The sequence below is a fragment of the Lepidochelys kempii genome, chromosome 2 (assembly GCF_965140265.1).
Source record: "Lepidochelys kempii isolate rLepKem1 chromosome 2, rLepKem1.hap2, whole genome shotgun sequence".
In the NCBI taxonomy this organism is placed as follows: Eukaryota; Metazoa; Chordata; order Testudines; family Cheloniidae; genus Lepidochelys; species Lepidochelys kempii.
This window is the reverse complement of record NC_133257.1, coordinates 178339369-178357008: the sequence shown is the minus strand read 5'-3', so window position 1 is coordinate 178357008 and position 17640 is coordinate 178339369. Positions and strand designations below refer to the sequence as shown.

The window sequence follows — 17640 nt, the reverse complement described above, 5'->3', positions numbered from 1 at the left end:
CTCCATTAGAAGCAGGTGGAGAATGTTTGCCGCATGGAAAAACAGCAAAATCTGTGGTGAAACAAGTGTTTTCAAGCTACAGAAAATAAGTCAAAGCTTAAAACTGGCTTTAAGTATATTATGTTTACAGTTACGAACAAGAATTCATGCATTTTAGTCACAGCTATTTAATAATGACATTTTGAAACACTGATCAGTTTATTGTAGAGTAAGACCAAACTATTCACATTTTAAGAGCGTGATAGAGTTTGAGTAGTTTAGCAAAAGATTATGTTTACATTTGTATTCCTTGCTAATTCTTGGCTGAATTAGAATTATTGGAGTCTGGCAGTTTGATGTACTTTATGATAAATATCAGCCAAATGCTGAAATGCACAGGAGCAGCAGCATAATAGATGGCACTGTTAAAGGCCTGTATTAGTTTAACAAAACTTGAAGATATTTTCCTGAAAATTTCTTTTTCTGGAACAGCATCTACCTTCTCTGAAGTCTGAGACCCAAATCCAGAGGGAGCTGGGCTGAACTGTAAAGCCAAAGTGAAAGAAATGCATCTTTACACAGTACAATGACAGCTGATGTAGGGCTATTGTAACCAAGTCCCACCTCTTACAGTGTCTTCTGTTACGAATCCTTTCCCTTCCCAAACCCAGTTTCTTCTCATATCTGTAACTGGGAACATTTATAATTTGACTCTCTGAAGAGTATCAGATACTACCAAATCTGTTTCCCAAGAGCATAAAGCATCTTATTAAAAAGAAACTGCACTGAATTAAGTATGGAACAGTAAAAGAAAACTGACTCAGTAAAGCACCCCATAACCTTTTTGTTTGAGCTTTACCGCCCCTGACAAATAAAAAAAGCAAAGCTTAATATTTCACGTTTCACGATGAGTACATTTAACTGTTTTTAGTTCTATAAAACTTTCCATGGTTTATTTTTAAGTCATCTCAGTACTGCTGGTATGCACTGTGGATAAAAACAAGGACAGTCTAATGATACATCACCAATAAGCTGGTTAACCAAAACCAATTTTGATTCTGGACTGAGGGTTTACGTATTCTTGACATTAAGTAGACAGTATGGAAGAATTCTGCAAACATTTAAGGGCTATTTCACATTCCTCACACAAGCAAAACTCCGATTATTTGAGAGCTACAACTTAGCAAGGTGTATTGAGTAGTGTCCTAAGCAGACATCCATGGATGCAATGCGTGCACACACCTAAAAATCAGAGTATGTGAATCTTACAACTACCAAAGTCATTTTTCTGAAATGTTACGAAGCACCCAAACTTAGTATCACAATTTAAAATTGACCTCAGGCTTTCTTTACTTTAGTAAGCTCTCACCCATAATCTATATTTAAAATCCATCATAACTAAGGTCAAATATTGATATTTCCAACCATAACATCTCAGGCGTTTTGACAGTTTTTAGACATTACTGCAAGCATAACACGGTCATAGTAAGGGCTTGTCTAAACATGGTTTTATTCCCTATTTGTTCTGGAAATAAGAGCATCCACACAGGGATAACTCCATGTGTAGATAAGCCCTAAACAAAGCTTTCATATAACTTATGACACATTACCCATCAGGTGACAAAAAATGGTAAAAAGGCTCTTGTAAGCAGAGATGTTAATCTAGTTTCTTTATCCAAGTCAGAAGAGACTTTCTTTATCCAAGTCCAAATGCTAATGGACAATTTAAGAGTGAAGTGTTATGGTATGTACTGAACTCAATTATCTAATCATACAAACGGAGTTTGATTCATCACCAGATCTACACTATTCTAAAAATTAGAGCAAGACGACATCTTTGCATTCATTTAATTATCCAATGTTTATGTGCAGGTTAATCTTTACTTGCCAGAAGACATATGTTTGCTATAATCCATAAATTTCTTATTTTGTTTCCAAATAGGAATACTTTAAAATGCAACCAAAACAACAAAACAAAAAACCCCCCCCAAAAACCCAACCCAAACATGATTACAGACGTTTATCATTCAAGAGCTGGTTTAACAAATTAAACTTTCCAAATACAATACATTTGTTTCCTGAGATGGCTAAAACTCATGTTTCACTTATTTTACACTAGAACAAACAAAAAATTGTGCACAAAATCAAAGTTTAACCACAGAATACAAGCATTATATTTACAGAATATGACTAATTTCACTAATTACTTCTTTGCCAAGTACACCTTAACAAAAAAGTCCTAAAATAATTTTTTTACATTACAAACCAAGGATTTACAGAGGGTTTTGTTTTTTGTATTTCCACACTTCATTCTAAAAACGTTGAAACATAAAAAAATACCACTTCCTAAAGGAGTTAACAATAAAAGTTAGGTTAACAATCTGGCATGGAAGAGGTAAATATATGGAAACCTGTTTTAACAGACACAAATCAATCGCTGGTGATTAAAGAACACTTTGTTCTTCAAAGCTGGTAGGCACTTCCATATAGCCAGAAATGTATATTATCCTCCACTACTTTTCCCTCCCCCATACATAAAAATATCCAATGCAGTAAAAAGAAGTCAGATAAAAGGGTGGACATTTGTACAAATAAAAGCATTAGCTAGGGTCTTGATTATTGTTCATTTTGTGTAGGTGTAAAGATTTTGTCCCAAAGTTTTCCTGACAGATGGAGTTATTTGGCTTTTAGAAATGTTAACTGAAATACCTCCCTTTTTTACCAGTATATGTTGTTTGCTCACTGCTGTATTGTTGGTTTATGTCTGTAACAGAAACTGGCTCTAGGCCAGCCCATGGGTCCTCAAGCATTGAAGGTCTGTAATAGTTTTCCACATCATTAGACACTCTTTTCCCTCTGCCATGCGCTGTACCAAATGGAGTAGATGTCCTGGGTGATCCCTTTGGAAGAAAACCATCAGGTAAAGAAACATTTAATAGACTAATTAAAACGAAAAAAGTTTTCCTCTAATGTAGCAGACCTTTCAAATTCCATCTGCTAGTGATAATTACCACTGCCATAGAGTATCTTCCTCACAGGAGTTTAGTTTGTATCTCAAGGTTCATCACAATATTTTCTTGGGAACAGTGATGTACCATTATACAAGAGTAAGCTTGTCTAAAGTAAATGTTCACTTCATACTGGTATGTAACTGCAGAAAGAAACAACTGAGACTATTTTTAAATAGACTATATAGCTCTGAAACAGGTCTAATTTAAAAGCTAGGCAACAAAACTAAGAATAGATTAAAGGTCGGAAAGAGTTTACAAAGAACCATTTCCAAACAGCAAAATCTAAACACCACAAAGTATTTAAGGGCTGAGGGTTTAATCTGTGCTGTACAAAGCAGACAAAGACACAGTTGACCCAAAACACTTACAGTAAAGAATATGGTATTCGGGTTAAACCAGTTGTTTTTCAAGTTCAACATAAAAGATTCCCTTCTTTAGATAACCAAATGTGGGTATTGTTACTACATAAATCTGTTAATTAAATGCAGCGCAAACTGTTTACAATAGACTAATTATTTGTCTGTTGGTGCTTTTGAGACTTGAATTTTGTCAAAGCACAGACAATTTACATTGAAGGGACACCAACTTAATTATTCTCACTGACTACTGTTGCAAGTACATAACCTAAGAGAACTATAACAAAGATTTTACTTTGTGAATCTCACAGCATGGGTATTATTAATTTCATGCTTTCCTCTGTAAGGTTAGTTTCCTTTTGTGTATATCTAGGCCCTTCACAGAGCAACAGATAAGATTTTAAACTCTCAAATTTGGCAGGAAAAACTTGGAACCTGACGAACTGCTTAGGGATGGTCTAAACAATGGCACAGAAATTATGTATCTAAAGATAACAGACAGCAACAAGTTTTCCTTCCATACAGAGATGTCCCTACACCTAGCCACAGAGGAGGAAGAATGGAGGATGTTGGGGACCATCCATCCTCTCCAAATCTCAATTCTAAAAATCTGTTGCTGCAAAGGGGTGGCCACAATAGGTAATTTTTTCCACAGGGCACGTGAAGTTTGATGGCACTGGAGGTACATCCCACAAATGGGAATATGCAGAAGCCACCTTGAAGAACATCTGATTTTTTTCACCCCACTCCTTATTTCTACATGTCATCACAACTAAATTATGTGGCTATGACTAGGATCTCACAAACAGAAGAATGACTACCAGCAGAGAAGTAGAATAACAGTGATGCCACAATTTTCATATCAGTGTACCCATGTCATAATAATAAGAATATATAAACAAAATAACAGCTGTTAATTATATTTCACAAAGCCTTCCATGAGACATTAGTAGATTTACAAGTATTCCCTGGACCAAGCCAATAAAAACCTGCAACAAAGACTGGCATTAAGAGACACTCATTTAAGCATGCATATTAAAAAGCAAAGCTGTGTCTGCTAGACGTCAGAAGACTGATCAAAGAGATGCTTCACTTCTCTAAAATGTTGTAATCTAATTTAGTGGTTATAACACTGCTCCCAACCACCACACCCAGAAAGTCTTTATTCTTTTTGTAACATTCTGCTTATAATTCTCAGCATTCAGAAGACAATTACTTTATCCAAACTCAAAAACTCTGACTTTGGATTTGTAGTAAATAGTTTGAAGGGATGATTGCATTGGAGAAGTGTATTTAAAATTCTGACAGGCTCATATAGATGTGAAACTCAATCTGGAATAAGGTGGGGTGTGAAGTTAGAAGGAGTTAGGCAGGAATAGTTAACTCCATGTGTTGATGTTGTTTTGGAATAAGAACGCCGTTTTGAAGTAAGCTAATGTGAAATAAAGCACTCATTCTGGAAGAGGAACTTCCACACATTGTTAATCACAAACCACTATTCTGAAATAACTCCCTATGTATTTAGAAGTTCATATCTTAAAATATTAACCATGACAAGCATCTCCAAACACAAATAAGTGTTAATTCTTTATTGTATTACTGAGAGTGTGTGGGGAAGGGAGACAAATTTCAGAACACTTCTCTTAATGATATAGTGAAGCTATTCTCACATCAATCCTCCTTTGAATAGAAAACCTACAGCTCTGTCTACACAGGAAAACTGTCTCTAGCTGACACGGTTTAATGCCATGATTTTAAATGTGATAATAATGCCTAGAAAGATAGCAGTAGTCACTTCCCTTCCCTATTTCCTCTCAGTTAATGCTGAAAAGGTTTAGCTGCCAGCTCAGAGGAGCCAAGGATTTTCAACCCTTTATAGAAAGCATGATATGATACTGTTTTACCAGATTATGCTCTTCCTGTAATAATACTGAAATTTTTTGTCCCATCTCCACATTTTTCCAGCCTCCACTGATGGGGGAATCAGGGTTACCACCCCTGTCAGCAATGGGACAGTTCCCTGATGGAGATAGAGCCTTTGTATTAAAAAGTCTTACTAGTGACTACTACACTGGACCCTCGCTAGAATGCACATCTATATAGCGTGAATGCGTACATAACACGGTTGCGGCAAGGGACCCCAAATTTAATTACTTTAATTGCAATTCCTTTTAGTGTGGTCCCCGCGTTAACGTAGTATGGCGCATGGATCCCAAATTCCGCATTCTAGCAAGGGTCGGGTGTATGTCTAAACAGTTAATCAAGTTAGCATAACAAGGTGATAGTGGAAGTAGAAATACTTATGGCAGAAAACTAAGTGAAAGCTAAGTAAAGAGAAAGTCCTATTATTAGACAAGGACCGGCATTTATTCAAACTGTTTTGAAAATATAATTATAACAAATCTATACTTAATACTATTTCCCTTTAAGCTTTTTTGTCCTTTTTAAAAAAAGATTATGGTAACTGAGGGTGCAAATTCAACTATCCTCATTTTTAGTGCTTGAAAAGTGCAAATATTTGGTGTTAAGTAAAAAAATCTAACCAATACGGTTAATAAGAATTGCCTTTTCTAAGTTCTGTTTCCAGACAAATGTTTTTAGATGTTTTTTCTAGGTCCCTAAACTTGAGGGTATCAGTAGTATAACAAGCTTTAGAGGTTTTGATGTGTCTCTATTAGCAATGATGGGTTTACAGGGGAGAGAGAGAGAATATTATTCTCTCCAATGGTAACACAAACTTTTGAACAGACAATGGAATCAAGTTGCTCAGTACTCATCATTTTCTTCCCGGGGTCATTATGAAATAGCTCTTTCCTGAACGCCGGGGTCTAATCTATTAGAGACTAAGTTGTAGGGACACAGTCATGGGTATCAGACTGTATTCGCAAAAAGAAAAGGAGTACTTGTGGCACCTTAGAGACTAACCAATTTATTTGAGCATGAGCTTTCGTGATGTGAGCTGTAGCTCACGAAAGCTCATGCTCAAATAAATTGGTTAGTCATGGGTAGTTACACTTTGCCACAATATAACTTCTTTCCCATGTCTATTTAGATCTCTGTACTTGTGCAACTTAAAGAACAGTTACATGTAGTTACTTTTCTAAATATTTTTAGTATCTACCAGCATGAAGTTTAAGAACAATTGTTAACTGTCCCCTCCAGACCTTTTAGTCATGTTAGATTTCAATCCCTTCCTCCACTACAAATTCCTACATTCTATTCATTTACTCCCACAAAGAATACATTGTAAACAAAATAACCTGATGAACAATTTTACAGAAATTCAACAAACTATCCATAGTGTCCAATGCTGTAAGCACAGTCCCATGCCAATAACCACTCCGAAAAGGCAAAACCAGAGTGATTTAGCATGAAGACCCATTCACAGCTTATCAGGAACTTTTAGTAGGAATAGAAAAAGGTTTTCCAACTGAGTTGAAAACCAATACTATGGACTATGACCATGGCATTTCTATAGTGCATGTGCATTCTGGTAAAGTTAGTTCTGTACCCCCCCCCCCTTTTTTCTTTAAAAAATGACAAAGTTTATGTTATGAACTACAAAAATTATGATATTGCTAGCTAAGAAATATTTCACCCGCACAGGTGTTACTTTAACTATTAGCCCCACACAGAAACTAACTACAATTCAGAGATTAGCATAGTGATTCATCACTTTAAAATTGGAAGTTTAAAACCACAAAGCATTATTTAAACAGTATTTCACTTCTTTTTAAACTTCCTTTTGTAACTAGGAAATATTTTCAACTCTGTTTGAAAACAATTTTTTTTAGTCATTTTAACAGCATCCCATGCTTGACTGTACCCATCTCCCAGTTATGTCAACTCCTCAAGTAAGAGGTCCCGGCCAAAGTTACAAAAACGTTCAAATTCATCTCAGCTCTTAAAAAAACAAACTAAAAACAGCTTAGTAAAATGGAGAGACCGGGGGAAAAGGTAACATAAGGAAGGAGAGGGATGAGCTTGCATGGTGCTTTCTTATCCCACCCCCTCAAATGCCAGGACGGGGGGGGGGGGGGGAGAATATTCCTGGGATCCTTGTCTCTTCCCCAGCCCCAAAGGGCCTGGAAGGGGATTCTGCTTTGAGTCAGTTTCACTCCCTTTCAGAAAATGTGGAAAGCGCTGGCTGTGTGAATCAGTCTCTCTCCGCCCTCTAGTACAGGGTGGGGGTGGATTCACTCTGTTTTACACTAGTCCCTCTTTCCTGGGATCTGGTGAGGGAACCTAAGAAGCGGGGTGGAAGTTGGGGGGTGGGGTGGGGCTGCTGCGTGTTTCAACCAGCCATTAATCTCCTTCCCACACGCGCACGGCGCCCACGCACCGAGGCACACAGCAGCCCCACCCGATGGCCAGGGCAGCTCCCCCGCCCATACCTGGTAGTATCTCTGGGAGCCCCGCGGCGAGGACTTGTATTGCTGCGGATGGTGCGGCGGACGCTGCTGGGCCGCGGCCGGGGACATGCTGCCGTAGGGAGCCGAGTACCTGGGGCTGGCACTGTGCGGCCTGCGCGGGCTCTGACCCCCCGGGGACGGGCTCCCGAACCGCCCGCCGCCGCCGCCGCCGTGGAAGTGGTGGCCTCGGGGCGAGTAGGGCCGGTGGCCGTAGGGCGGCGTGTGGTGGGGGCTCCCGTAGCCCCGCGGGGAGGGCGGCATAGGGCCCCCGCCGGAGGGAGGGCTCCGAAAGCCGCCGCCCCAGGGCCCCCCGCCCGGGCACGGGGGTGTGGGGGGGCGGAAGCTCTGTCGGTGCATGGCTCCGGCTCCCGCTGCGGCCTCAGAGCCCCGAGCCGGGAAACGAACGAAAAGTGCGCAACGGCCCCTCCTAACCGCCGGAGAGAGACACGGCGAGTGCGTGCGTGCGCGCGCGCGCGCGGCTTGCTGCGACGCGGCTCGATGGGGCCCGACGCGCCCTGTGCCGCGGCCAGGAGGTTCCGGGTTCGGAGGTTCCGGGGAGGCAGAAAGGAAGCGGGGGACAGAGTGCACCGCGCTAGCTTTCCGGGCAGTCTGGGCACTGGGGTCCCGGGGGAGGCGGCAGCCGCAGCCGCCGCCAGCGCGGAGAGGCACCCAGCCGTGCCCCGCAGCAGGGTGGCCAAGGTTTGGCTGAAGACGCCGAAGGTGAAGCTCTCCTCGTAGGAGAAGGCCTCTCGTGTTCTCCCAGCTGGCTCCGCATGGACGGTGAAGTCCCATCCCCAAAGCAGACGGTGCCCTGTGGCTGACGCAGCCTCCCGGGCTGGGCCTACCCGACACACCCCAAACAGCTGTGTTTTATCAGTTCGAATCCATGTCAACAGCAGAGGCACTTAGATCAACCCCTGTTTTGGACAGATTTAGGAAGAAAAAAGGACCAGAAGGAGAGCTCCCTGACTTGGGTAGGCATCACTGCTCCGGCTTCTCCTTGGCTGGCGCACTGAGAGCTCACCCGCTCCTGCTTCAATCTACTTTAATCACGGGTTCAAAATAAGAAAAGGAGTACTTGTGGCACCTTACAGACTAACCAGTTTATTTGAGCATTAGTTTCTAAGGTGCCACAAGTACTCCTTTTCTTTTTGTGAATACAGACTAACACGGCTGCTACTCTGAAACCTGGTTCAAAATAAGATCCCATCTGCCCTAGTGGGTTTCTTCAGGCTGGGTTCCACTTGATGGAAGTTCAATGCCCCCGGCTCTTCAGGATTACTTTCTCCTGCTGGGGCTCAGGTACGCTGCTCTCTGGCCTTTTGGCTGCATAGATCAGCTTCTTGTTGTTTTTAATGTGATAGTCTTCCCAATACAACCAAATCTCCCTAGTATTTTTCCTTGTCCTTTCAGACATGCTTTGATAGTGAAATAGTTAACAACATTGACATTTAAATTATCACTGGGAATCTGAGGTGTGAACTACCACACTGAGTTGAATGGGGCTGCTCCCACATCAGAGTTATTGTTTCAGGCTCTGCAGATTCAGGGTTTGTGTACACTTGAAATGCTACAGCTGCAGTGTTGAAGCCCTTCCGTGTAGACACTAGTTATATTGAAGGGAGAGTTTTCCCATCTGTGTAGGCAATCCACCCCCTGGAGAGTGGGTAGCTAGGTCAAAGAATTCTTCTGTTGAGCTACTGTGGTTTACACTCGGGGTTAGGTCAGCTTAACTATGTCATAGAATTATAGGATTAGCCAGGACCACGTCTGCAAGGGTCATCTAGTCTAACCTCCATCCAAGACATAACTTCATTTCAGTGTTATGGTGGCTCTTTAATGTAGGTTAAATTAATGGAGAAGTGTAGCCCCTTTATATAAACCTTCCAAGACTCTAGCATTGCTTTGAGAACTTGGGCCTCAATGCTGCGCTCTGTGTGAGTGGACCAATGCATAGCCCCATTTCTGCTTCAGCATGAGTGCCTATAACTTTATTATCTATCATTTATGTGTTAAAATTTGTAATGTTGAAGTTAATTTAATTTAATCTTTTGCATTTTTAAAAGAGCTAAGCAAAAAGAAATTACAAATGTAAGCCATCAATTGCTGCATTTTATAAACCAACCTTGCGGAAAACCATTTCAAACCAAACAAAAGTAACAGATAACCTGTTTATCTCAAAGAAGTTTAAACTGTGCTTGTCATGATTTTTTCCCCCACTCTGAACTCTAGGGTACAGATGTGGGGACCTGGATGAAAGACTCCCTAAGCTTACTCTTACCACCTTAGGTTAAAAACTTCCCAAAGGTACAAACTTTGCCTTTTGAACCCTATGCTGCCACCACCAAGCGTGTTAAACAAAGAACGGGGAAAGAGCCCGCTTGGAGATGTCTTCCCCCAAAATATCCCCCCCAAGCCCTACACCCCCTTTCCTGGGGAAGGCTTGATAAAAATCCTCACCAATTTGTACAGGTGAACACACCCAAACCCTTGGATCTTAAGAACAATGAAAAAACCAATCAGGTTCTTAAAAGAAGAATTTTAATGAAAGAAAAGATAAAAGAATCACCTCTGTAAAATCAGGATGGTAAATACCTTACAGGGTAATCAGATTCAAAACATAGAGAATCTCTCTAGGCAAAATCTTAAGTTACAAAAAGAGACAAAAACAGGACTATACATTCCATTCAGCACAGCTTATTTTACCAGCCATTAAACAAAAGGAAATCTAACGCATTTCTAGCTAGATTACTTACTAAGTAAATGGAGTTTCTGAGACTGCATTCCTGATCTGTTCCCAGCAAAAGCATCAGACAGACCCTTTGTTTTCGCCCTCCAGCTTTGAAAGTATCTTGTCTCCTCATTGGTCATTTTGGTCAGGTGCCAGCGAGGTTATCTTAGCTTCTTAACCCTTTACAGGTGAAAGGGTTTTGCCTCTGGCCAGGAGGGATTTTATAGCACTGGGGATAAAAAGGTGGTTACCCTTCCCTTTATTTTTATGGCAGTGCTCCACGTGAAAGAGGTCCTAACTTTACAGTCTAGTTGAGATTGTATTAAACTAATGCTTTGTTGCTTCATTTCCCCCACAATAGCGCAAATTATTGATTTCCAACAAAATATTTGTGAGAATCAGCAGCAGATATGTTCTGTGATAGGTTTACTTACCTATTTCTGTGTCTACCAACGTATATGGTTTAATCACTGTAGTACCTGAATGCCTCTCAAACATATAAAAGTACAAATAACAGTAACAAACTTTGTTTCCCACCCTGTACAACAGGGGTGGGCAAACTTTTTGGCCCGAGGGCCACATCAGGGTGTGAAACTGTATGGAGGGCTAGGTAGGGAAGGCTGTGCCTCCCCAATGGCCTGACCCCCACTCTCTATCTGACCCCTCCCACTTCCCAACCCCTGACTGCCCCCATCAGAACCCTCCACCCAACCAACCCCCCTGCTCCTTGTCCCCTGATTGTCCCCTCCTGGGACCCCGCCCCCGCCCCCCAGGATCCCACCCCCTATCCAATCCCCCGTTCCCCCCCCACTTCCCCCATAATCTCTGCCCTATCCAACCGCCCCCTGACTACCCCCCAGAACCCTCTACCCCATATCCAACCCCCAGGCCCTGGCCCCTTTACCATGCTGCTCAGAGCAGCATGTCTGGAGCCACGCCGCCTGGCCAGAGCCAGACACGCTGCCATGCTGCCCTGCATGAGCGTGCAGCCCCGCTGCCCAGAGTGCTGGCAGCGCGGTGCGCCGAGGCTGCCAGGGAGAGGGAATAGCAGTGGAGGGGCCAGGGGCTAGCCTTCCTGACCAGGAGCTCAGGGGCTGGGCAGGATGGTCCTGCGGGCCGTAGTTTGCCCGCCTCTGCTGTACAAGAAGCTCTGAAAGTTGCTCAACAAAGGTATGCTAGAGTTGAAACTTGGTAAACTTTCTCTGGAAAAAAATAAGATGCATCTCTTTATTCAGGCTGATTAAATGCAACTGGTGAAACTCTCCTCTTATCATCCTCTGGCAACATATCCCAGAGGATGATCATCAGTTTCTAGGCCAGTAAGGAATTTCCTTCCTTACTGGGGGAAAAGTAGAATACATTTGTGAGCTATATATTTTAAAGGATGCTCTGGTAACCTCATGTTGGATGCTTTACAAATGCATAGGATGAATATGCCAACTCTAGTTTTACACAAAGTAAATTAGTACAAGAGGGATTCTCCCTAACTATTTGCTCAACCAGGCAGAATAAAACTTCACAGGGGCAAAATTTATGCACTCTGGGTTTATATGAAAAAAAATTTATGCACTCTGGGTTTATAGAAAAAGCCTCACCAATTTGCATAGGTGACCACAGACCCAAACCCTTGGATCTGAGAACAATGAAAAAGCATTCAGTTTTTTACAAGAAGACTTTTAATAAAAAATAGAAGTAAATAGAAATAAAGAAATCCCCCCTGTAAAATCAGGATGGTAGATATCTTACAGGGTAATTAGATTCAAAAACATAGAGAACCCCTCTAGGCAAAACCTTAAGTTACAAAAAAGATACACAGACAGAAATAGTTATTCTATTCAGCACAATTCTTTTCTCAGCCATTTAAAGAAATCATAATCTAACACATACCTAGCTAGATTACTTACTAAAAGTTCTAAGGCTCCATTCCTGGTCTATCCCTGGCAGAAACCAGTGTACAGACAGACACAGACCCTTTGTTTCTCTCCCTCCTCCCAGCTTTTGAAAGTATCTTGTCTCCTCATTGGTCATTTTGGTCAGGTGCCAGCGAGGTTACCTTTAGCTTCTTAACCCTTTACAGGTGAGAGGAGCTTTCCCCTGGCCAGGAGGGATTTCAAAGGGGTTTACCCTTCCCTTTATATTTATGACAAAAGCCATAAACCACAGTGCAACTAAGTCTGAGAACTCCCTGACCATGACTGAGGGTGAGGGTTTTCCCCAGAGGGTTAAACCCTATCCTCCCTCTCCTGAACTTCCCACTACCACAAGGAATGGTGGGATTATGCTTGCATTCACAGATACAGGACCAGGAGACATTTAGCGTCGCGCCTGCGTAGTACGCAAAGCTGGGAACATTTTCACTCTCCGAGAAAAAAATGGGAGAGACAGTGAGAACTACGCTTGCGCAGTACAAAAGGGTGGGAGAATTTCCGTGGGGCAGGGGTAGGCAGGAAGTGGTGTAGCACTGCGACCGCGCAGTACACAGGACTGGGACCTTTTTCACACACGCGGAGGTGGGGAGGGGCCGAGTCAAATTGGACAGTGACGCTCCTCCTCCAGTCCTCTTCCTCGAGTGCCTGCGGCTCTGACAGCGGTCGCGGTGAGCCTGTCCTGCACCTCAGTACCTAGCCCACCGTGCCTTCGAGGCGTCTGATTGTCCCGGCTCGGGCTGGCAGCCGCAGCAATGCTGAGCGCTGTGCTGGGAAGGAGGAGTTGCTCCTGTGTCAGGCGCAGGAGGAGTCTGTGCCCCACACTCCCTAGCAGCAGTGGCTGCTCTGCCTCTCCCCTCTGCCCCAGCCCTCTGCGAAGCCTCTCCTCACCTAGCAGCAGCAGAGGGGTGCAGGGAAGCTTTCTCCAGCCAGGTAGCCACTTCTTTTAAACTCTTAATTTAATAAACCACTTGTTTTATCTGGCATAGACACCATGGGTCGTGTGTAGCATGTAACACGTGCGCAGGGCTGTGGAAAGGAATCAAAGTCCAGGAGAAGTTTTACTTAAAAGTATCTCAGAGCAAGCATCTCTTCATACTGTTATTTATGTAATTAGGTGAGAGACCTTTCCCAAACGATCAACGTGTTTCCTGCCCCAGCGGTCTTAGTTTAGAAAAACACAAGGTTTTACAGAGCAGGCTGATAAGGGACAATCCGACATAAATATGTGCTTGGTTGAGAATTATGCTATACGTGTGATGTGCTATAATAAAATCTTTCATGTCCTCAAAGGTTCTGAGAGCGCCACACACACAAACACTGAAATGCAACTACCTCTAGGGCTGCAGATACCAAGGGAAACTTCTGCTCTTAGGAAAAATATGATGGAATAGTTTAATGTCCATGCAGGACATGAATATATGACACTAATAATAACATCTTGCAACTATAGCAGACTGAATTCACATAGATTTTTAGATAGTTTTCTTTGTCCCCTAGCATTTTAAGGAAATTTATTTTGTTTTTTATTGTTTATCTGAAATTGGACTTTACACTCTTGCTGCAGCATTACCAATCCCATAACTGTCTTGACTGCAAATGATTTATTTTTTCTAAATGAAAATGTACATCTGGAGTTAGGGGTATAATTTTCCACAGTGGTTGAGGAAGAACTCAAAAGGTTCTGATTATAATGCAGACTTTGCAGAGTGGTCAATGAATGTGTGCAGGTTGCAAAAAATAAAGAGAGAATCTTGGGAGGGTCTGGAGCCCAAGAAGAACTAATTATCAGACTACTAACAGCAATATATAGAGAATGTGTTGCACTTTCTAGTTCAGACATTAAAGCTGTTTGTTTGTTTGCATTTTATGGGCAAATAACCCATTTTGTGAGCTTCCCATTATTTAACTTTTCACTGTTTGGGGATTTCCTAGTGGATTCACTCTCTCCTTTCCTGCAAGCTCTATTTTTATCTTTAATAATAAAAAAAAAACCCCTAACTTCTGGTGGCCATTTAATAAGTGGAATTGATTTGCTCATTTCCCAATCTGTTTCAAATACCAAATGTAAATATAAGCAGCTGAACTAGAATGATCACTCCGCAGCAGTAGCTTATAGAATCATAGAATATCAAGGTTGGAAGGGACCTCAGGAGGTCATCTAGTCCAACCCCCTGCTTGAAGCAGGGCCAATCCCCAATTTTTGACCCAGATCCCTAAATGGCCCCCTCAAGGATTGAACTCACAACCCTGGGTTTAGCAGGCCAATGCTCAAACCACTGAGCTATCCCTATTTTCACTATTGATCCAACTTGATTGCTGGTGCAAGTGGGCGCATTGATGCTACATCTACTTACACAAGGAGTGAATCTGGACACTGGAGGCAGTCTGCATGAATGAGAGGATATCCACTTTGCAATTTGGTGGGGAGGAGGGCTTGATTCTCCTCACTTGCCCAGATATAAATCAGAAGTAACTTAATTGAAGACAGTGGAGCAGCACTGGTGTAAAAGGGATGTGAGAGAAGAATCAAGCCCACAGAATGCTTCATTTTGTCCCCTTTCTCCTATATCCGCCCCTGTTTTAAAATGTAAAAGAAAACCCTAAGATCTTCAGGATTAAAAGTAGTACAAATCTGTTCTACTATGAAATAACTTCTGGGTTTGTTTTTGTTAATGTTGTAATAAGATAAGCTAACACACCTGACATGATCCTGCCTGTGTAATGTGCGGGAGACTTCAGTTTAAAACGCCATCAGAGTCTACAAAGTTTGAGTGTGCCTGTTTGTTTTTTTCTCAATAAGAGCTACTTGTAATGGAGGTTGATATGTTTGTCCACTTTATTATAGGAATAAACAGTCTGCAAGTATGGTATAGCTTTATATCTGAGAGAGAGGAATTCTTGCAGTAGTTGAGCTGTAGGATTAATTCAATAAAAAGTGAACTTGGCACTGTTTGGTTTACTTAAGAAATCAATAACTGGCACAGGAGAGGATGAAGATGGGGGATGATACTGGGATAGTAGGACTCAGGGAATGGTTTTGCAGTGTTCACATGACTAGTGTATTAGAACTGTTATTTCTCTGGTGATCAAGTGGGCATGGATCACGCCTATCATGTAAAATCAGTCTGCAGCTCGTTGGCTTACTATCAGAAAGCAAAACTGAGGCTTCATGAAAAGAAAAGGAGTACTTGTGGCACCTTAGAGACTAACCAATTTATTTGAGCATAAGCTTTCGTGAGCTACAGCTCACTTCATCAGATGCATAAAAGTGGAAAATGCAGTGAGGATGTTTTTATACACACAGATCATGAAAAAACGGGTGATTATCACTTCAAAAGGTTTTCTCTCCCCCTCCTGGCCCCTCTGAGCCCTGCAGCCATGTGCCACCCCCCATCTTCTTCGCCAGGAAGCCAATGCGCTTTGACCCCCTCCCCCGCGGGCCCCAGAACCTCACTGTCTGGACAGAACTCGAACTCCAGGAACTCGTGGCTGAATTTCCCCTTGTGCCCCACGTAATAGGGCAGACTAACACGGCTGCTACTCTGAAACCTGTCATTATGCAAGGCACTGCATTTAGCCATATGGAGTGGAAATCCATCAACTGCATGAAAAAACTTGTACAGATACAGACGGACATCATCTTCCTCTCCAAATGCAAACAGATGGACATCGTACCAAAAGGACTGAAGGTAAAAAATCCATTACAATCTACATACCACACAGACTATGCTGACAGCTTGTGCCACACACTCTCAAAGAAACTGCGGAACCACCTGGTCAATATCCTGTACAGCAAACAGGGAAAGATTAAGAATGAGCTCTCAAAACTGGATACTCTCATAAAAAAACAACCTTCCACACAAACTTCCTCGTGGCTGGACTTTACTAAAACTAGACAAGCCATTTACAACCCACACTTTGCTTCTCTACAAAAGAAAAAGGACACTAAACTTTCTAAACTACTACATGGCACAAGGGGCCACATCAATGGTTCCCTCAACCTACCCAGCAATATTGTTAATCTATCCAACTATACTCTTAGCCCAGCAGAAGAAGCTGTCCTTTCTCGGGGCCTCTCCTTCTGCCCCTCCACCCCCACGAACATGATACAGTTCTGTGGTGACCTAGAATCCTATTTTCGACGTCTCCGACTCAAGGAATATTTCCAACACTCCTCTGAACAACATACTAATCCACAGAGACCTTCCTACCAACGCTACAAAAAGAAGGATTCTAGGTGGACTCCTCCTGAAGGCTGAGACAGCAGACTGGACTTCTACATAGAGTGCTTCCGCCGATGTGCACGGGCTGAAATTGTGGAAAAGCAGCATCACTTGCCCCACAACCTCAGCCGTGCAGAACACAATGCCATCCACAGCCTCAGAAACAATTTTGACATCATAATCAAAAAGGCTGACAAAGGAGGTGCTGTTGTCATGATGAATGGGTTGGAATATGAACAAGAGGCTGCTCGGCAGCTCTCCAACACCACTTTCTACAAGCCATTACCCTCTGATCCCATTGAGAGTTACCAAAAGAAACTACAGCATTTGTTCAAGGAACTCCCAGAAAAAGCACAAGATCAAATCCGCACAGACACACCCCTGGAACCCCGACCTGGGATATTCTATCTACTACCCAAGATCTATAAACCTGGAAATCCTGGGCGCCCCATCATCTCAGGCATTGGCACCCTGACAGCAGGATTATCTGGCTATGTAGACTCCCTCCTCAGGCCCTATGCTACCAGCATTCCCAGCTGTCTTCGAGACACCACTGACTTCCTAAGGAAACTACAATCCATCGGTGATCTTCCTGAATATACCATCCTGGCCACTATGGATGTAGAAGCCCTCTACACCAACATTCCACACAAAGATGGACTACAAGCCGTCAGGAACACTATCCCCGATAATGTCACGGCAAACCTGGTGGCTGAACTTTGTGACTTTGTCCTCACCCATAACTGTTTCACAGTTGGAGACAATGTATACCTTCAAATCAGCGGCACTGCTATGGGTACCCGCATGGCCCCACAGTATGCCAACATTTTTATGGCTGACTTAGAACAACGCTTCCTCAGCTCTCGTCCCCTAATACTCCTACTCTACTTGCGCTATACTGATGACATCTTCATCATCTGGACCCATGGAAAAGAAGCCCTTGAGGAATTCCACCATGATTTCAACAATTTCCATCCCACCATCAACCTCAGCTTGGACC

The 17640-nt window shown here is 42.7% G+C and overlaps 2 protein-coding genes across 8 annotated transcripts in view; one reads left to right on the top strand and one right to left on the bottom strand.

The window, feature by feature from the left end:
- Window positions 1-1813: 1813 nt before the first annotated feature.
- Window positions 1814-8247, bottom strand: MPLKIP (M-phase specific PLK1 interacting protein). The gene is made up of 2 exons (XM_073332843.1): window positions 7741-8247; window positions 1814-2879 (listed from the first exon to the last, which is right to left on the bottom strand). Exons 1-2 carry the CDS (start codon window positions 8113-8115, stop codon window positions 2676-2678), a joined length of 579 nt encoding a protein of 192 aa, XP_073188944.1. The 5' UTR covers window positions 8116-8247; the 3' UTR covers window positions 1814-2675.
- The window catches only part of SUGCT (succinyl-CoA:glutarate-CoA transferase), a 492934-nt gene continuing 483044 nt past the window's right edge, over window positions 7751-17640 (top strand). For 4 of the 7 annotated variants that reach the window (XR_012157441.1, XM_073332836.1, XM_073332842.1 and 1 more), the window contains exon 1: window positions 11416-13347. Coding sequence is in view for 6 of the 7 variants with exons in the window: in XM_073332836.1 (XP_073188937.1) it covers window positions 13170-13347 (178 nt within the window). In the remaining variant the exon portion in view is untranslated. Of the gene's footprint in view, window positions 8733-8921; window positions 9061-11412; window positions 13348-17640 lie in introns of those variants that run through there. The other 3 variants (XM_073332839.1, XM_073332837.1, XM_073332838.1) reach the window with 3 other exon arrangements.

Excerpts from the sequence above, each read along its gene's own strand:
- MPLKIP (XM_073332843.1), bottom strand. The coding sequence starts at position 8,115 with ATGCACCGACAGAGCTTCCGCCCCCCCACACCCCCGTGCCCGGGCGGG. Across the intron at positions 2,880-7,740 it reads GCTCCCAGAGATACTACCAG|GGATCACCCAGGACATCTAC; the intron begins GTATGGGCGGGG and ends TTTCTTCCAAAG.